A 22,024-nucleotide genomic window follows, 5' to 3' on the forward strand; every position below is an offset into this window, starting at 1 on the left:
ATAGTTGTGATGAATATGATTTGGGGCCTCCCTCGATGAGTCTAATGACTCCCTGGAGTTGCCCGTAATAATAATATAGACAATGAACAATAGTGGAGATAGTGTGTACCTTTGTCTTACACCTGATTTTACTTGAAATTATCTTCCTGTGTACCTTCTTCAGTTCAAACTGCTTACTTACAGTTTAAATATGGACTGTGTGTTGTGCTGAATAATGTTCCGTTTACATCATATAATTGAAGTATTTTGAAAAGCTTTATTGAGTCCTTTATAAGAAATCTTTGCCATCTGTCATCTCTCTGAATCTCGATAATTATGACCTTTCCTTCAACACAATTTCAACCAAGTTATTTTTGGTCTGCCCTTGATCATATTCCTCTAGTGAATTCCATTCACGGCTATATTTGTTAATCTCTCTCTCAGAGGGCATTCTCTGGAGGTATCTAGACCATCATAATTGTTGTTTAAGAATTATACAAGGTGTCTGAAAAAGAATTCTGGGGTTTCTAACACAAATATTTTCTATTTGGATCACCATATGATGGCGTTTTGAGCATATTCATGAAGAGACAATATTCAAGTTGTAGTTCAAATGTTGGCCACCTGATAGCTGTATAGATGTGTTGTGCTTCAGTAATGGTGTCACCCCAAGAGAAAGCACAGTGTGTGCTATGGTTCGCAGAAACAAAGTCAGTGACAACCGTCCAAAGGAATTTCAGGTGGGAGTATGGTAGGAATGCTCCAGGTGACAAAAGCATCTGTAAGTAACATCCACAGTTCTCAGAAACAGGAAGTGTTTTAAAACAGGTAGGCCTGTTAAACAGGAAGTGTTTAACTTAACAGGTAGGCCTATAACAAGTGCGAAAAATGTGGAACAAATTTGGTCTTTCCAGTGTAGCCTAAAACGTTCAGTTCGTAGTGCGAGTCTTCAATTAAACATTTCTAAAAGCACAGTGCATGACGTTGTTCACGAGAAATTGAAATTTCTTGCTTATAAACTTCAGTTTGTTCATCTCATCCAGCCTACTGATAGGCAACAAAGGGTTCAGTTTGTAACCACCATGTTAGACCTTATTGCTGTACATGACAACTACCTCCACAGCATTTTATTTTCTGATGAGACAATGTTTCGTGTGCATGGAGTTTTGAATCACCATAATTGTTGAGTGTGGGGGTCAGAAAATCCATAAGAACTGGAGAGTTTGTCCGTAACAGTCCAAAAGTCAATGTCTGGTGTGGCATCATGCATTGATTGTATCGTTTTTTTTTTTTTTTTTTTTTTCCCTCCATGAGAAGATGATTATGAGTGTGGCATGCCTGGATATGCTAGAGAACTTTGTTTCCCGAGATTGAGAATGCGTAGGACCTCATTCTCCAACAGGATGAGGCCCCGCTACATTATGCAGCGATTGTGTGGACTGTGCTCAACAACTGATCCCCAGAAAAATGGATAGGCAGAGGAGGTCCCATTGTTTGGCCACCGCACAGTCCTGATTTGATTCCAATGGATTTCTTCTTTTGGGGCTATGTAAAATACATTGTGTATCAAGAAAAAACTGACTGTGGTCTGAGGTGGAATTCTGTTTTGATGTCTGTAGGGCTGTAAATGGTGCACACATTGAGTTACACTAATAGGTAATCAAACTTGTGACATTGTACTTTGATAATATATGCTGCATACATTTCTGTTTCAAAATGTCATAAAATAAATTTCATTGAAAACCTCAGAGTTCTTTTTTGGACACCCTATCTTCTTTATGGTTTAATTCATGTTCGAGTTGCTGATTAAATCTGTCTCAGCTCTAGATGGTGCTATAGGTATCATAATGATTTTATGGAGTTTTAGTTTGAGGCTTTTTGAAATGCATTTTTATATATTATAGTATTTTTGTGTTGTCAAAGTTATGAGTAATGAGAATGCCAAGATATGTAAATGCTTTGTTCAAGTATATGATTTTCTCAGTTTATTGAAATCTTTTCCTCATCTCTTCCTATTTTCATCATTTAATTTTGTTTAGATTGATTTTCATTCCAGTTTTGCACTCTTCATTTAAAAATTTGTCTTTTCCAATTTTGCTCTAGATTCTGCAAGAATAATGTTTGCATATTTAATGTGATTGATATTTGTGCCATTTATTTGTAGAGATGGTTCTTTGACTGTAGTTTTGGGTGAGTTTATATTTCTGAATCTGACATGGATTTTAAGATGTTTATCATTTTGTTCCTGTTAGTGGAATCAAATGCTTGCTTGAAGTCAATAAAACTGCAACATATAAGTTGTATGGCCAGTACTTTTCAGCCAGGCTCTGAGGCCTGCATGATCTTCTCCTCTTCTCTCATTCATTTATATGGATTCTGTTTTGTATGTATGTGAAGATTTTGTAGCTATTACTTAGAAGTGTTATGGATCTATAATTTTCACATTGTTTATCTCCTTTTTTGAAAATTGGTATTATTGATGCCTATCTTCCAGTCATCTCGAATTTCACCAGCTGAATTTTTTTTTTTTTTTTTACAAAACTGAGAACTAACGAGAATATAGCTGGGATCTGTATTGAAGTGAGAATATGATCCTAACTATCTCTATTTGGCCAGAACTCTGGCTTTTTAAGTTTCTTTTCCACAATTTTTCTTAGCCACTTCTGAGTATGCTTGCATAAATCTTACCTGGAACACTCAGTAGGGGAAATTCTTGTGTAATGCTCACATTCAGTTTAATTTTCCTTTTTATTATACATTGGTACTATTAGAGCTTTATCCCAATAATCTAGGATATGACTTTCTAATGTAGCCTGAATTATGCAGTGCAGCCACTGCATAATCCAGGCTAGGTCTTTTATACCTCCATATTTGAGCATTTCTAGTCATATATTATCCACTCCAGCTGCCTTTCAGCATTTTAGATTTTCTCCTTCACACTCCTGATTGCATTCACCTTGAATATTTTTACCACTGTTCTGTTATCTCTTGTTTTATTTAGTAGTCTTTTAAGGTAATCAATCCAGATATCTATCAGTAGCCTTCAGAGCATTTTGCAACCATCTTGGTATTATCTCCTGTATTCTAAAGGTCTTCCTGTGACTTATTTTGCTACATTTAAACATTTTTATTTGTATTCCTGTGGATCACAGATTAACTGATCACAAGATCAATTGCTAGGAACTTTTACTATGCTTTCTTGTTTGCAAGGACAGAGAAATCAGGACTCCATGATGAACTCAAGAGGTCGTGGTAACAAATTCACAGTTCCTTCCCTCTGGCTAAATTTATTGTTTTTCTCAGAGTCAATCACTGCATTTTCAAACTTGGTTTTTAAACTATCATTTCTTCTTAAATAATGTTTATGTATTTCATATTAAAAAGAAAAATATCTTTTTTTTTTTTTTTAAATTTCCTGCTTGGGCAATTGATTGTATTGTATTTCAATTTCCTATTTCAATCTCCTTTATACTCCTATCTCTTTAATCTGTGTGAAGATATCCAAATCCATGTCCTGAACTGAAATTTAGCAGAATACCTATCATTATTACTAGCTCTACTCTTCCCTTATAATTTATTCAGAGGCTGATTTGAAAATGCTAGCGGTTTGATTTTAGAATGAGAGAAAATTAGATTTGCATACTTCATGAAGTTCCACAAGTGGTGTTGAAATAACTTGAGTAACCTCCATTAGTGAGATGAATTGTAATGAAGACCAAAGAGCATAGGTGCTAAGACAGCCCTTGCTTCATGCCTGTATTTACCATGAATCGTCTGTCAAATTGTCATTGCTGTTACATGTGTTTGCACATCATAGTTGTCTCAAATCAGATCTAAATATTGTGGATAAAAGGAGTCAGATAGAATTTTCAGGACATCTTTGTGGTTGACAGTCAAATGCTTTGGTTAGATCACTAAACAATGAAAAGTGAGCAATTTTGATCACTACATTTCCCTTGCAGTTGATATGCAATGGAGATCATGTTGATATTGTTCCACAGGATGGAATGAAACCACACTGAAGTTCTGTAGACTTTTTTTAAGAAGCTGCTGCCAATTAGCAAGAATGAAAGCAAAGATTTTCCCACAATATATATATATATATATATATAATAGAATATAGATGACAACATAATACTACAGGTTGACTTACCTTCTTTGGAGGCGGTTCCAATTAAGGCATATTTAAAGTTGACAGTATTTCTTCTGTGTTTCAAATCTGAAAGACTGTGAAGCTTGATGCTTGAGTTCCACACCTCCTTTCTTGAAAATCCCAGCAGTGATATCATCAGCTCAGTTGAATCTCATATGCTTGATAGCATATTCAATTGCGGAGAGAGAAAAAATGAACCCAGTTGACTCTTAGGGAAGGTCAAGTAGTTTATCCAGTAACTGTTGTTTTGATTGCAATCTTTAAAATGTTCCCTTCTATAAGTATTGATTGAGATGGTGTCCTTGATGATAGTGAATCTCTTTGCTCATGGAATTCCAGCCACAAAATGTTTTGGCTCTAAAGAAGCCACAGGAATCAGCAAGTACCAACTAGATATTGCACGTCCTCAGGTTTCTGCAACTACCACTGATTTTTCAGAAGTTGTTCTTTATACCTCTACTTTGATTTCTTGAAGTAGCTTTTTTTTTTTTTTTTTTTTAATCCAATTCCTGTTTCTTATTAGTTTGGAGTTGGATTTCCCTGTCATTTTTATCAAACTAGTGTTAATGTTTCTTAGGCTGGTAACGAATTGTATCTTTACAAATAAGGATAGCAGACTTAATCTGCTACTGCTCACTGGGCAATTTGCTGTTGGAATTGAACTCACAAAATAACTTGGTATTATATGCATTGTTTTTGAATGCTGATCCTTCTCATTGCAATTATCTAGTCGGGAGGTATTGCATTAGACTTTTTTTAGGGCACCTATTCTTATTTCTTCACATTCCCTCCATATTGTAGCTGCCGCTTAATGATACTACTCATCCATTTTACTTCCACCTGATTTATCTTCCTAACCTTAGATATGCAAGTCTGATACTGCTTGCTTCAAATATTCTCTGACCATTTTGAATGTACTATATATAATATATCTTTCTCTTGTAATTTCTCATGGCACTGCACTTCTCCCAGCTGTCTTGAGTGTTTTAATTACTGGCTGTATGCATCTCTCCTTCCTTCTTAACTGAAAATTCTGCATGCTTAGCCACCTCCTTATTCATAACTGCCTTCCCCTCTCTACCGCATGCTACTTTAGGTAACCATCTGTTGATAATTGTATACCCCCCCCCACTTTTTTTTTTCTCATACTTACTTCTCCATTATACCTTGCCTTGTGTTCAGTGAACTAATTTGCCAATTCATTTCTGCCCTTTCACACTCCATGCCTACAGTAGTGGTTGACTATATATTTTGACCAGTTGGCCTCTGTCTCTCACAAAATAGTCTAATAAAATGTTCTTGTCTTTTTGCTGAACTTTTACCATTGTTGGTTATAATTTTCTATCATTAGTAAATATACCTCCCCTCTTCCTCTCCCCTGTCTTGTTTGCCTATCCTCCCCAAAAAGACATCCCTTACTTTCTACATCTATAGCTATATCATCCTCTCCAGCCAAGTATTTTTGGCCTGATAGAATTAATCAATGCCAAAAAAACTCGTCACCTTTGATGCTTTCAGCATTATCATCATCATATTCCTGATATATATCCTCAGTGGATGTAAAAGATATGATAGTACCATATGAAAAAGTTACCAACAGTTTTCCTCCAAATTAATCTGTTATCCCTCAAGATTATATTTCTGTCTTCTAAGGCACTTTTTATTATATCAATCCACCTACATTTTGGTCTTTCTCCATTAATTGTTCTCTGTGGTCTCCAGTCTTTGATCAAGTGTTTTATTTCTAACCCAACTTTCGGATCCATAATTGTCTTGAACCATATTTGAGGATTTCTGTTCGAATATCATTTACTCCGTTTTTCCACATTTCGGGTTTTTGATGGATTTTTAAATAATATTGATACATATTCCTGTTGAGTGTTTTCTATCACTGTGCTGACACTGCTTGTTTCATTTAGGAATCTTTCAAAGTAATTACTCTAGATAGTCTATCTAGAATCTCTTTATCTTCAATTTTCGTATCATTTTTAACATCTCTGATTTCCTTTTACAGTATTTTTTTTCCCATTTTGAAGCTTTTTTTTTTTTTTTCAATAGCCTCCAGAATATTGCCACCTTCCTGATATTTATTTTTATGTTCTTATCACAGTCTTCCCATGACCTTTGTTTAGTTAGTTTTACATAATACTCAGCTTTACCTTTTTCTCTGTATTCTATAAAAGCACAAGCTGACTTACTTAGCAGGAACTTTCACTATGCTTACTTCTTTTCTTTGACAACCTCAGGCTGCATTAGTCGGTGTTTTCTTCGGGGTTTGCTACTGAATTCCCAAGGTTTGGATCTTGTTTTCAAACACTTTAGTTTTTTTCCTCAGGTGTTTGTGTATTTTAGTTTACCGTTCACTCTGAAAGCTGCTCAACTTTGAAAATGAATCAAACCATGTTTATACACTCTTCTTTTCAATATGAAATTTAATTTTATCCTGCTCAAAACTTCACGAGTTCAGAAAACTCGTTTTCTGAACCAGTGGAAAAAAAAATCAGTAACATAGTCACCGAGACTTATTTCTCGTATCTGCTCTCCATGCTTCATGTGAATTTGTGCACATTTTAATGTTGGAACATGGTGTTAGTAGGGACTGGATTTCTGTTCAGGACAGGGACTAGTATCCTAGGTACTTAACATTATTATTAGGTTTGGTCTTTTCTCCAAATTTTCCCAAAACATTTCTCTATGTTTGGTAATCATTTCCCACTCTTCTGTTCAGATCTCCAACAAGGACCACCTTTTCCTTTTTTGTTGTCAGCTGCCTTCTCCACTGCTTTGAAAAATTCCTCCATTTCTTCCTTAATACAACTGTGGGACCATATGCTCAAATAAATCTCATTGTCCATTAGTATCCCAAATAAAATATCTCGGAGCCAAATCACTGGGAAGAGACCCCCACCTTTAAGGAATGTGGAGAACTGACTGGGACTTCTGATCTAATGTCCATTTCTCACCTTCATGTGATCCATGCCATTAGTAGGTATCTACTAGGTACTGAATGATGAGGATGGGCTGGCAATTTGGGACATAGTCAACCACTCTCTATTGTCTTAAACCACAAATAACATGATGGTGCAACATAATGATATTTCCCTGTCATCAGGGAGACCAGGATGAACAATGAAAAGTCAGCTACTGGAATAGACTCAAGCTCACCATCTAGCTGAAGAACAAACCCAATGTCAGAACTAAAGATAGCCACGATCAATATAATGAGTATTAATGGAAAGGAGATCGAGCTTGCAGAGGAAATGTGGACAAGGTTATGAGAACTGGCTAGGACGAATGATTAGTTGGTTGGTAGGTAAGTAGGTGAACAGTTTGTGCTATAACACGTCCCTACTAGCTTGTTCAGTTAAGTTAGAAAAGTGGAGCCAGTTTGAATTATGAACATTTAAAAGTCTTCAAGGAAGATAATCTCACTGTCTGAGTATATAGATGTTCATGTAATTAACTTTTTGGAGATAATGAATGATCAGGATGATCATTTCAATTAGTAAAGGCAGAAAATAACGGCATCAAAGAAATTTTGAGCTAGAGCAGAGAAGTAATTCAAGATATGGCAACCTTTGGCATGAAATGCAAAGCTCTGTCTCATGAGAGCATGGTAGAACTTGAAATTCTCATGCTGATTGTTATTGATATTATTTGTATGGTGAGGAAAAAAAAAAAAAAAAAACTTCGAAATCCCCTTCAGTACTTATAGTATGAAATATGCTATTTAACTGCATGCACATTAATAGAGCACGTAAGAGTCTACACTATTACATTTATTTGAAGCAATAGTGTTGTTAGAAGAAATTTATTGTTTATTGTTGAACATTATTTTCATTCATATGGAGTTAGCAGAGCAAATGGTCCAAGTCTACGACATGTTTGTGAGCAGTTTGTTCATTGTTTCCATAAGCGTGCCTTAATTGCGAGGTTCTGATGTAATGGGAGTGTTCTGCTGCAATTTAAAGAGCATTCAGGGTCACCACAAACTGTTAACACAAATGATAATCATGGGTGTGTGCTAGAGCATGTGTTACAGTCTCCAAAACACAGTCAACCTCTGAATAGTGGTAAAACTTGGGATACTGATGCGGTTATTACAGAGAATTCTTAAGGAGCTGGGTGCCTTTTCGTACATCATTCAAGTGGATCAGTGTTTCACAGCAACAGATTACTTTGCACGGTGGGAATACTGTGCCTGCATTCTGGCCAATGTCTATGAAGATCTGTCCTTCCTCCATAATATGTTTCTTGGATGAAGCACATTTCCATCTAAGCGGTCATGTAAATAGACGAACCTACAGGTTTCTTAGTTTCGAGACCTGAATTTGTCCAAGAGAAACCACTTAACAGCAAGATCACTGCATGGCGTGCAGTTTCCAGCCATGGCATAATTAGGTCCTACTTCATTGAAAAGGATGGTGTTACTGTGTCCTTGAATAGCGAATGCTACATTGAGAATGTGTTCTGTTTACCCAGATTTGCATAGTATGTGTCGTGCACAGGTATTCTAAAAGGACAGAGCAACCTGTCACATATCACATGGTTTTAGAGCCTATTTATCAGAACACTTCCCCGAGAGGCTAATTTTGAGGTTCACAGAATTCCTGTATCCTTCACATTCTCCTAATCTCACATTGCTTGTTGCTTTCGTTTGGGGTGTTGAAGGAATGGGTGTTCCACCATGACAGCCTTCAAACCTTAAATGAACTAAGGGATAAAATTACACAATATGTGCAGCAGATGTCCCAATCCTTTTTCTCCAAGATGACAGAAAACCTTTACATGCACTACGAAACCTTCTTGAAAGACAAGGTACCCATTTTGAGCATGTAATCTACTGTCGTCAATGCTTGATTCAACCAAGATTCCATGATAGTTGGGATGTACATATCATGTGTAAACATACAGGGTGATTCAGAACTCTTGGGACAAACTTTAAGGGGTGATAGAATACACCTAAGCACGCACTTATAACGACGACTGCAAAAAATGTCCGAACTCAAGCGGTGAAGCACTAGAGGGTGCTTTCCAGTGAACACTTATAAGTGCTGGTTTTTGCAGTCGTCGTTATTTCTACCTTGGAGTGCAAAAAGGATGGATCTTTCACAAATCAAGAGAAGGCTGACATGCATTTCATTTACGGACCTGCGGACGGGAATGCGAGGGAAGCCCAAAGACTGTACCGAGAGTGCTTTCTGACTAGACGTGCCTGATCGTAAAACTTTTCAGCAATTGCACCGGTATCTGTGTGAAATGGGCTCCTTTGCCAGCGCCGTGCAAGGAGTGTGAGGATGCCACGTGTTACAGAGGAAATTCTGCGTAGGGTTGCAGATCGTCCCGAATGTAGCACACAAGCAATTTCCCATGCCGTACATGTGCCCCAATCGACGGTGTGGTGAGTTCTACGAGATGAACGATTACACCCCTACCATGCACAGAGGGTGCACGCCTTGACATTTGCAGATTACCGGCGTCGTGTGGATTTTGCACAGTGGTTCCTGCAGCAGACTGCAGTGCAGCCGGACTTCGATGCACGTCTTATTCACTGATGAATGTACCTTTACACGTGAGGGCATTTTTAATACCCACAATTATCATGTGTGGGTGAGCAGAAATCCACACGCCATACGTCCACATTCGTACCAGTGGTGTTTCTCCATAAATGTTTGGGCTGGAATCCTACATGATCATTTGATTGGCCCATACCTTCTGCCAGCACGACTGAATGGGAGAACATACCTTGTATTTTTACAAGAGGTCTTTCCAGAATTACCGAACCCTAGGTGTGTTGCCTTGGATGCAACATTTCCAGGACGATGGATTGATCAGGGTGGTCCCATCGCTTGGCTACCATGATCTCTCATGTCTGGACTTTCATATGGCCCCACAGGAGTGGGGCCATATGAAAAGCCTGATCTACGATAGCCCCATCGATTCCAATTACCTTATTACCAGGATTTCTATTGCTGCTGTATGAGAAATGCCTGGTGTTTTCACCAATGTACCCAATCACTACGTCGAAGGTCACTCTTTTGAGCAGTTTCTGTAATTTGTTCAATAAAATTCTTTAATTTATGTTCTGTAATTTCTGCAATTGTTTCAAATCTCCTCTGTTATTCTTGTGTTTCTTCATTTCCTGACACAGTAGTTGCTAACCCCTAGCGCTTCACCGCTTGAGTTCGGACCATGCATTGTATGACAAAAAGTGCTTGTTTAGGTGTGTTCTATCACCCCTTAAAGTTTGGCCTAGGGTTCTGAATGACCCTATATATCTTTGTAGTTATTCAGAACTGTTCCTCCCTTCCCTTCCTGCTCGCCATACTCTATTAAAAGGAACATGGCAAAGAAACAAAGGCTTTTTTTATATATGAAAGAAAATTTGTGAGAACTGTTTATATAATAAAATGTATTCTGTTGAAATAGCTGCAGCTGCTAGAAGCTGTAATAACTTTAGCATGTATTTTTATATTTCTAGCAATTTAAGAGAATATTCAAGTAAAAAGTTCAGTTTTATTCTCAAGAATTATCTAAAATGGAAAACATGAACTAAAAATGTAAATTTAATTTTCAGGTTTATGTAGAATATGTAGTGAAGAATCCAGAATGTAAACAAGGGCAACCAATCATGAGTGAATTATTTCAAATTAAGCTTGATGAGTTAGTAAGGAATTCACCAGCTTTTGCTTCAAAAATAACATGACTGTAAGCAGCAAGCTCTAGAAAGACACTATTATTGCTATCAACTGTGGATTCATTATACAGAAAAGGCTTTCAATATTGTAATATATGTACATATTATTTTATAAAAGTGAAGTTCAGTAGTTTTTGTAATATTTTCAAAATTATGTATTTAACAGTATATTCAAGGATTATTTTAAAAAATAATCCCTAAAGTTTTGTTTTACCAGAGGGGTTCAAAGGAATTCAAAAACTGGAGAATATACATCTTGATTCCAAGAGATACATGCAAGTGAATTCTATAGGATATATATTCCTCAAGTCTAGTTTTCTACACAATGGTGATTTTTCACTACCCTACTGTGATAATGGTTTCTGTATTATCACCATCTCAAAAACATTTAATGTTATGGGATAACGGCCTTGCCATTATTCCTTTGAGGAATAAAAAGCATTAGCAGATTTATTTCGGTAATGTTTAATACATTAACAGAGATAATGGACAGCTTTTGTGATGGTAATATTCCAAGAACAATTACCATAATAGGGAAGTGAAAAATAAGTTTACAAATTCATGCAGTCTGATTTTTTTTTATAAAACCTTTATTAGGCATGGCTTACATTTATTTTTTAAAAAATCAGCTACTTTACATGCAGTTATATACATACAAACTTTTAGAGGCTTATTTACAAATGTCAAGATTCAGATGCTCAGTTTTTTCTTTCTTGGAGAAGGGAGTCCTGATAGAGCTGAACTAATTCATGCTGTAAGTCAAGTAATGCTGGAGAGTAACGAGAATATTCCATACTGAACTCTCCTTTACCTTCTGTAGAAGACCTTAATTCTGTAGCATATCCAAACATGTCTTTTAAGGGTACCTAGGTGAGAATGAAAGGTCACCAGTGGTTGAAGCATAATTTCATACTTTTAAAATCAGATAGTCATGAACAATAGCAACCTAGAATTTTAAAATGAGGATGTATCATTTTCCACTAAACACAATAATGTGGGATACTGATCATTATAGATCAGGGGTGTTCAACCTGTCGATTTGTGTATTCCTCCTTACTTAAAATATTATGTTTTCAGTTTTAATTAAATTTGTATCTTATTTTTAATTCGCTTTAAGTGTATTGCTATTGTTTGTTTATTTTTCGTCAAATCAGTAATTTTCTTATAAGTCCGGGTAAATGAATTAATTTGGATCAGTGGAAGTCAAACAGCGAGCCGAGTGAATACGATTATAGCTTAAATATTCCAAAGCACATTACATCAATTAAGTCCCATGTGAATATTGTAAAACAATAAACTTTGTTTGTATTAGATGTTTTTGTAAATAACTCTTTTGAAGTTAATTGTATGTATTGCTTTAATATGTTACAGTGTTAAAAACAAAGGCAACGTTTTTGTCACCGAAGTGTTACATGGCGGCATTAGAAAGATTATTATTGAAACTTGTATAAGAAAGGCTTGCAGGCTCTAAGTGTAAACATCTCCGAAGTCAGTCAGAAAGAGTTCAAACAACTTTCTGATGGCTGGCAACTTGCAATCAAAAGAAAACTGAGGAGAACAAAAGGCGTGCCGAACTTGAAACTTAAGACGAAAGACTCAAACCGATTCTTTGGGAGTTGCCAAACTTCATGCGAGGTCTCAGAGGAGACCTAATAAAAGGGGACTGAAGCAAGCAGAAGGGGTCCCGGTTCCAGAATTGCTGTGAAAGCAACGTGGGACCGGCAGCAGAAAGGAGGCTGCCCGGTCCCACGTTGCTTGAGAGAGGAGTTTCCCGGTTTGAGATGTCGCTAGAGAGAGAGAGAGAGACTACTTCTAGGCCGCAGACAAGGTTTCTAATTGCCGAAGAAAAGTTTCCAGGCCAGGTTAATGTCAGACATTCACCAGTGTGTTGCATTTTCATTACAATTTGATGAATCAAACGACTTCACTGATATTGCTCAGTTAATGGTATTTCAAGATTATTCAAGTAAAGAACTTTTGAAAATTATACCATTATTGGGAAGGACTAGGGGAGAAGACATTTTTTCGGCATTTGATGAATTTGTGAAACAACACAAACTTCTGCCTGTTACTCCTGCAATGATAGGTAATAAATCAGGCTTCATTATGTAAAAATGATGACAAATATCCCGATTTTTTAACATACCACTGTATTATTCATCAACAAGTATTGTGTAGTAAAAGATTAAACACAAAAGATGTTTTGGATATTACATTTAAAATTGTAAATTCTGTTCGAGGAAAAGCCCTGCAACGGCGGTTATTTAAATTACAGGCAGATGATGATAGGGAACTTCTGTTGTACAATAATGTTCGCTGGCTATTTTTAGAATGATTTCTTGTATTAATTAACGATATAAAAATTTTACTTGATTAAAAAAGAGATATTTATCCACAATTGAGTGATAAAAGATGGTTGTTACACTTATCATTTTTAGTAATTTCTGTACGAAATTAAGCAATTTAAATTTAGAGTTACAAGGTAGAGATAAAAATTTAATTGACATGTTAAGTTCAATAAAAACTTTCCAACAATACTTAGTTTTATTAAAGAAAAATATAAATAACCGCAAATTTAGACATCTCCCATATTTATTAAAATTTTTTGAACAAAATCAAGAAATGCTTCACTATGATTTACATTTAAAATCAATAAACAATGAAGTCATTTGGAAGTATGCACATGAAAAATTCTGTCATGTTTCGGATCGACCAACTTGTCAGAATCTGCTTTTTCAAATATGACCGTCATAAAAAAATCAATTAAGAAACCAAATTACAAATGATCATTTGGATGATTGTCTGCGATTGGCCACTTCTTCATATCAACTTGACTATGAAAATATTGCGAGGTCCAAATTTCACATTAACCTTTTTTTTTTTTTTTTTTTGAAATCAACCAGCATTTCCTGTAACTTGTGAGTTTGTAATTAATCTGTTGTTTTTTCTAACTTTGGTTTTCCAAAATACAGAAATAAATATTTTATTCCAATATATTTGTTTTGTTTTTTTGTTGTATTAAAAGTGATAAAGTTTTTAGGTGTTTATTTGTGCATAATCAGATCGCCGAATAACTTTTTTATAGAAAAGTAGCTTGCGTAGTAAAAAAGGTTGAACACCACTGTTATAGATGAAGCAGCAATCTAGAATGATGTTTTTATACAATGAAACCTGTGGTGAATTCATCGCTAAAAAACACACGTCCTAACTACAGTGATAAGTTTTAATACGTAAATATTTCACGCATATTTGTAATCATGCACCCTAACTGTATGTTATTCCTAGTATTGTTTGAATTACTGTACTGAGGATGAAATGAAATATTTACGTATTAAAACTTATCACTGTGGTTAGTACGTGTGTTTTTTAGTGAGTAATCTAGAATGAGTTCATCATTGCAGCTTTTATGATGTAGGCTACAAGACCTATAGCACATTAGTGCCATGTGTGGGCAAAAGGAATAGAAGAAAGAAGTAATCTGTTCATTTTGTCTGAACAGCTGAAGGTTGTAATCTCTGGGGAAGGCAGAGTGGGAATACAAGTAGATGGAATGAAAGTGGAGGCACTGAAGTTAGTTTGGTGAGTTTTAAGGTGGACTGTAAAAGGGTGTTGGTTAGCAGTGGCTCTTGTTTTAATGATTTTGGAGGAGAGTGGAGGAATAATAGTGGCCAATTCAACAAAGCAACTGTCCATGAAAGTATCTGTAGAAGAGGCACAAGGCAGAAACAATGTCTGTGAGATCATTAATATGCCAGATTGCCCTCAGTTTCATATATTCAATGAAATTATTGCATAGAAGAAATAAAAACAATACATAGCATGTTATTACTAGTCAACTCTTCTCACTATAGCAAACAGTTTGACATAGTGAGAACTGACTATACTGAGTTCCATATGGACATAAAAATGCATTCTCCCCTTTATTCCTTGTCATATAAATGGTGATTTTTAATAAAAGGACACTGTAAATAAGAACTTAGATTCTGAAATCAAATGGCTCTTGTAAAAGGAATATTTTCAGAATCTGCGGTTTATTTAGATCATTTTACATTCTTTAAAAATGTAAATATGAAAAGATACTGAACAGATTCATTTTATTACTAATAGCTTCAATTATAATTTATACATTATGTGATATACGATTTTAATAAAACATCTATACTTATAGTTGGGTGAATTTAACATGTAATAAAATGATCATCTTTGCGAAAGGTAGTATTGCATAGTGGTTTTCATAATTACTGCTTAGTCCAGCATAATGAAATCTTGCAAGCAACATACAGGAAACTTAAGGATGAACTTATCATGATCATAAGTTGAATAATAGTACTGTATAAAATGGTAACGAGTGTCTTAAAGATCAAATTTCATTTTTTTTTTTTTTTTGCTCAACTGATGAATTGTTCTTTACACAAGATAAAAATTTTAAATATACAAAAATATCTTTTATTGCCTCTATATAAAACCTTGAATGTAAATATAAATAAAGACTTTCGTTTACTAATGGCCACATGTAGAAATTCAATAGGCCCATTTTTAACTTGAACTGATTTGCTGCCTTTATAAATCAGCGTCGATATTCAGACCCCCCCCATCCAAAAATCAAGCATTTTAAATTTAATGGATTGATAAATATTAAACATTCTGTCATATTATGGATCTCCATATATTATTTCTGTCTCAGACTAGTTTCTTAGTTCAGACCCAGGTAGTCCTTTATTCATGTGTGTCATTGTCTTCCTTTCTTTCACTTTTGCTCTAATAAATCTTTTTGAAGACTTGTGCCTCTCAATATTTTTTTTTCCTATATACCTTTTATTAATAATTCCATTTTTAGCCCATCTCCAAAACTTTCTCTTCTTTTGGATCCATGCAATCTTCAATGCTCTTCTGTGTGTGTGTATATATATACACACACACAAAATCCTATCTTTCTAATTTCTGCCCCACAGAAAAAATTACACCAAATAAAGCATCATTCTTAACCTAGGTATTGTTTTTTCTTTTGTATGTTTTTCATTCTGTTAAAGGTTGACTTTTGCATCCATTACTTCCTAAATAAGTGTAACATCTGACTTGTTTTATAAGGTAGATTTCTCTACATAGTGTCTTAAGTATCTTTTTTTTTTTTTTAGTTAGTTTAATATAAGAATGTTATCTCTGGTTTTTCACTGAACACAAGAGAAAGTGCACAACCCTAATGCTCCCCCCCCCCTTTTTTTTTGTATAATAAAATTTCTGGCAGTTCATTGTTGATTTTTGTTTGTAGCTTGGCTCCTTTCTATTTTTTTCTTTATTCATGTTCCTATTAAATTCCTTATGGCAAACACTTGAGTAATTTAAAGTATTACTATTAAGTGTATTATAATAATCTATAAAACATGTTTCTTGGTAGTATTATTTTGATATTAAAGATGCCTTTTCCTATTTTTCATAAATCGACTTTATTTCAATGCTATTTGACCCCCCCCCCCCAAGTATAATTTATAATAGTGATTTTATTACATGGCTTATTAGTTTATGTTTCCATTCGAATGCATTAGCCTTTTTTGTGATAGAATTACTGAGTTAAGGTGGAACATGTCCACTTTCACACACGTATGATTAAATAATTTCCTTACTTGATATATCCCATTTTCTTCTAGGGCTTAAACATTTCCAACATTAATATTGAAGGACTGTCTTCAAGATTTTAAGAACATTTACACTAATGCTCTTGCTGGAAATGTTCCATAGATAATTCATTTTCTTGCTTTAATTCTTGAGTATGGTGTTTCATCATCATCAAATTCCTGGGGTGTACAGGATATGATAGTACTACATGAAAAATTTACATCATTACTAACTACAATTTATTTCTCCAAATCAGTCTGTTACTTGTCAAGACTCCAACATTATCAGATCTTATATTTCTATCGTATAAGGCCCTTTGTACCGTATCAATCCACCTATATCTTGGTCTTCCTCTGGGTCATTTTACTGCCAACCTGGCAGAGAACACTTGTTTTGCTAATCTTTCCTCGCCCATTCTGTTTAAGTGACCATACCACTTGAGATTAACTCTGCTGACACATTCCTGAATGCCAACAATGTCAAGTTCTTTCCTAATATCCTCTTTTTTAATATGATATTGCCATTGGTGCCATCTGTTCATGCCTCTAATCTTTCTCAGGACTCTCATATCTGTGGTCAAGTGTTTTACTTCTGACCCAGCTCTCAGATCCATAAGTTAAAACTGGTTTGTACACAGCTAATTTAGTGTTCTGACTAATTTCTCTCTTATTCCATATAAATTTGCTTTGTTGATTCTGTTGTCTATTTCCATATTTAATTTACCTTCTTCACTAAAAATCGTGTCTAAGTAGCTGAAATGTTTTACTTGTTCCACAGGTTCCCAATTCAAAACACATTAACATTTTCAACAATTCTACCTCTTTTTATTGTTGGCATTCATACTATATCTATTACAACAGTTATTCAGTTTAGTCAGGGAATCTTGCAAACTTGTAGCGGATTCATTTAGAAGTATAACATCGTCTGCATAAAGCAAAAAGCTAACATTAACATCTATAATACCACTTTCTTTCATAATGTGATCAATATAGATAATGAATAAGAGAGGGGATAATGTACATCCTTGTCTAACACCAGATTTAACATTAAACCATCTTCCTGTACTTCCTTCAATTCTTGCAACTCAAATAAAGACTAAGTATTGTATGATATAATGTCCCATTGACACCATATAACTGTAATGTATTGAATAGCTTCTCTCTTGGCACCTTGTCGTATGCCTTTTCCAGATCGACAAAACTTAAATACAGATCTTTGTTATATTCCCATGCTTTCTCAGCTATTTGTCGTAAAGTGAAGATCTGATCCTGACGGCCTCTATTTGGCCTGAATCCAGCTTGTTCTTCACTAAGCTTTTCTTCCACAATTCTTCTCAACCGTTTCTCAAGTATGCTTGCATAAATCTTGCCAGGAACACTTAGTAGGGAAATACCCCTGTAATTCTCACATTCAGTTTTATTTCTCTTTTTATGTATGGGTACTATGAGAGCTCTACTCCAATCATTGGGAATGCGTCCCCCTGTTCAGGCTTTCTGAACTATGCAGTGCAGCCACTGTAAGACTTTTATACCACCATACTTCAGCATTTCTATCCGAATATCATTTCCTGCTGCCTTTTTCTAATTCAAGTATGGATGTGTATTCCTGACTGTGTGCCTGTTAAGTGTTTTTTTACCACTGTGCTATCACTGTTTGTTTCATTTAGCAAATTTTCGTAATTATTCCATACTTCGAGGATATCTTTTTCTCCTGTTTTCATGTCACCTTTATCATCTCTAACTCCTTTAACAGCCTCTTTCCTCCATTTCTAAGCTTCTTCAACAACCTCCAGAATATTTTGCCACCTTCTTGCTAAAGTCCTCCCATGACTTTTGTCTAGCTAGTTTTACAGAGCGTTTAGCTTTTTTACATTTGTCTCTATACTCTCTAAGAGCACAAGCTGACTTATTTGCCAGGAACTTTTGATATGCTTTCTTCTTTTCCTTTGTCTACCATGGAGTTCTTATTTTTCTATCCTTGCAGACAACCTCACCACATGGCTCTCTGGCTAAGTCAATTAGGGTTTTCTTCAAGGCTTGGTTCCTGTTCTCAAACTCTTTCATTTTTTTTTTTTTTTCAATAATCTTTGTGTATTTTAGTCCACAGTTGACATCTCAGAGCTGCTCAACTGTTATTCGCTTTAAAACTTTTTTACATGTTATTCTTTTCAATATGAAATTCAATTTTATCCTGCTCAAGACTAAATAGTGATCACTTCCAATTTCAAATCCTCTGTACACTTTGGCCTGCACCAGGGAGAAAACATCGCTATGAAGAATAACATAGTCAACGAGACTTTTCTTATTCCTTGCTTCTTCTCTCCATGTGAATTTCTGCACATTTTTTATGTTGGAACATGGTGTTAGTAATAACCAGTCCATGTCCTGAGCGGAAATCCAACATGTATTTGCCATTATTATTAGCCTTGCTCTTTTCTCCAAATCTTCCCAAAATATTTTTGTATGTCTGACAATCATTTCCTACTCTGCTATTTAGATCCCCACCAAGGACCAACTTTTCCTTTTTCACTGTGTTAGCTGCTTTCTCTAAAGCCTCAAAAAATTCCTCCACTTCTACCTTAGTAGAACCTTCTGTGGGACCATAGGCACAAATAAGTCTCATTGTCCCGTTCCCCATTCTGATATTTGCCCACATCACTCTACTTGAGATTGCCTGCCATTCAAGAAGATTAGCCACATATTCTTTTCCTTGATTGTCATTGCCTGAATATAACATTTTGTATTTATTGCTCAGAAAGATCTCACCAGTTTTTGTCTGTTTTGTTTCAGTCAGCCCTATTATGTCGATCTGGTACTTATCGGTACCAAAATGAAAAAAAAAACATTTCTTTTTCATTCAAGCTTCTTCTGTTGATAGTACTAATCTTTAACTCTGGTGATGTTAAGTTGGGGTGTGTTTTCAGATTTGTTCCAGTAGCTGACTTTTTGTCCAGGTTTCCTGGCAAAAACAACGGGGACCTTGTTTAACTGGGCAACGTTCCAGCCAGCATGAAATTTTGTCATGTTGTATCATCATTTTGTATTTAGGTTTAAGCCAATAAGAATATAATTAAAATAATAGTTAAAAAACAGTCATAAAAATGATGAAAAACAAAAAAGCAACTTTTTTTTTTTTGCTGTTCATCCTTTATATCATAATATTTTAATAATTTTAATTGGCTCCACAGATATTACTTACCTCAGCAATAACAGTAAACCAACCCTCAATTGCATCAGTGCTACAAATCACACCATGCTTTTTTGTTAATTGAGCCATTAATGTACCCTGAAACTCTGCAGGAGCTGTCACTTCAACTGTCATGATGGGTTCCAATATCTGCCACTGACCATATTCAAACACTAGATAGAAGAAAGAGATAAATATTTTGAGCTTTTATACATCCTGAATTTACAGAAAAAAAAAAAAATTTTGTCAAAAGAACTAAGATAACTGTAAAACTTAACCTTGCAAGCAACTTCAAGTTCAATGAAGAACTGAACATGAAGAACAATGAAAACCCCCTGCATCATGAAATCAAAATAGCCTTTCTCTTCCAAATTTACTGCAATGGAGCATGGTGGTCTTTTTTCCAATTGATTTTTAAGTAATATTTTGAAAAACAAGCTTCAGTCCCTGTCAAACATTCTATCTGGTTAAGATATGTGGATAATATTTTCTCCATCTGGCCTTATGGCCCAGACACATTAAACTCATTCCTATCTCACTTGAATAGTCTTCACTCTAGAATCCAATTTACCATGGAAAAACAAAGTAATAATAGTCTTTCTAGACACCTTGGTAACATGCCTGTCCTTCAATATACAAGAAGCTCACCCATAGAGGCAGATATTTTCACAAACTTTCCTCCCCCTTTCAACAATAAGGTATTCTTAAAATACTTACCAACAGTCTATAACATTTTGTTCTAGTGAGTCCTCTCTTACAGCAGAACTTAATCATATACACCAACTTCTTATCTAATGGCTACAGTTCCCATAGTATAAAAAAAATAATCAATCCTTACCCCAATCCTCGAACTTCTCTTCAAAAAGATTTTAGTAATGCTATCATCACCCCCCTGCATCATAAAGAAACACAATCTCTACATGGCTCTCAAGCCCCACCAAAAAGCTTGCTACCCTTATGTTCTATTAAAGATCAGCTCCCTCATCTCTCTGTGTGTGTAGCTAAAGTATATAAAGTGCCCTGTTCCTGAAAATTGGCCTACTATGGACAGACAGGAGGATCAGCCAATATCTGCATGAAAGCGCTATGATTGACTATGGTCAATTGGGTCTTGTGCACCATACTTTAAATAAGGCTCATAGAATGAACCGGAAAAAGGCCACTATGCTTCATCGCATTTAATCCAGAAAAGACTATTTTTGGAATCTGAAGCTGTTCTCAGAAATCAGCATAATTTAAATAAATATGGTTGCATTAAACTTCCCAAAATATGGGAAACACTAATACTTTGAGATCCCAGTTTGCATCCTAGGCAGCCAACCGGTGCCCCACCTAGTTAGGGCTCTAGTCTTCTGTCTATGTGTTTCCTCCTTTACATGTGTATTACAAGTATCATATTGTGCTCTCTGATGATGTCTCAGTGACGACAAAATACTGGAAGAATTAAATAATTAAAAAAACTATCTTTTCTCAGTGCTGTTTCACTTCATTTTAAGTCTCTAACATGAGTATTATCTACTCCAGCTGCCTTTCCATATTTTAGGTTTTTGGTAGTTTTCTACCTCAAGTATTGATATGTACTCCTGATTAGGTTCCTCTTAACTATTTTCACAACCACTGTTCTGTTATGTCATTTTTCATTTCATTTAGCGATTTTTCTTTCAAAGTAATTACTCAAGACATATAGAATATTTTTTTCTTCAGTTTCATGCCATTTTTATAATTTCTGGTTACTTTTATTGTTGTACTCTTTCCTTCATTTCTGAGCTTTTTCAATAGCCTCCAGCCCAATTTATCACTTTCACAATATTTATCTTCTATATTTATAGCCAAAGTTTTCCTGTGATTTTTGTTTAGCTACTTTTATATACTGCTTTGCTTTCTTATGTTTTTCTTTGTATTCTGTCAGAACACATGCTGACTTACTTATTAGGAACTTTCTGAAGGATTTTTTGCAGGCATCTTTACCACATGTCTTCCTGACTTGTTTTCTTGGTTTGATTTTTGTTTTCACATTCCTTCAATTTTCTTCCAATAATATATCTATAGTCTACATCTGAAAGCTGTTCCACTTTGATTATTTTTAAAACATGCATCGGTCAATCCACACAGGATGCTCTTCGAGAACATTTCACAGAAGCCAGAGTGATCAGCCACGCATTTCCTACTTCATGGCTGCCTCATTCACCTGATCAGACTCGTGTGATCTATGGCTTTGGGGATTTGTCAAAGACAGGGTTTACCAGGATCATCCTGATAACCTGCCAGTGCTGAAAGACAAAATAAAGCAGCACATGCACAACATCAGTTCCAACCAGCTGCATTCTGCCATTGAACACACTGTGCAAAGGATGTAGTTTGTGGCATACCGGGAAGGGCAGCACATCGAACAGTAG

The 22,024-nt window shown here is 35.3% G+C and overlaps 2 protein-coding genes across 4 annotated transcripts in view; one reads left to right on the forward strand and one right to left on the reverse strand.

The window, feature by feature from the left end:
- Bet5 (blocked early in transport 5) overlaps nucleotides 1-10,959 on the forward strand; it is a 92,719-nt gene extending 81,760 nt beyond the window's left edge. For all 3 annotated transcript variants that reach the window (XM_090411070.1, XM_090411071.1, XM_090411069.1), the window contains exon 5: nucleotides 10,710-10,959. In XM_090411070.1, coding sequence (XP_090267196.1) covers nucleotides 10,710-10,838 — 129 coding nt within the window. In that variant the 3' untranslated portion in view covers nucleotides 10,839-10,959. The remainder of the gene's footprint in view (nucleotides 1-10,709) is intronic.
- Nucleotides 10,960-11,088: 129 nt separating this feature from the next.
- Nucleotides 11,089-22,024, reverse strand: part of mEFG1 (mitochondrial translation elongation factor G 1) — a 206,466-nt gene continuing 195,530 nt past the window's right edge. The window contains exons 17-18 of the mRNA XM_090411581.1: nucleotides 19,641-19,801; nucleotides 11,089-11,695 (exon numbers count right to left, since the gene is read on the reverse strand). Coding sequence (XP_090267707.1) covers nucleotides 11,528-11,695; nucleotides 19,641-19,801 — 329 coding nt within the window. The 3' untranslated portion in view covers nucleotides 11,089-11,527. The remainder of the gene's footprint in view (nucleotides 11,696-19,640; nucleotides 19,802-22,024) is intronic.

Source organism: Typopeltis vanoorti, chromosome 21, assembly GCF_054136105.1.
Source record: "Typopeltis vanoorti isolate ZY-2024b chromosome 21, IOZ_Tvanoo_1.0, whole genome shotgun sequence".
In the NCBI taxonomy this organism is placed as follows: Eukaryota; Metazoa; Arthropoda; class Arachnida; order Uropygi; family Thelyphonidae; genus Typopeltis; species Typopeltis vanoorti.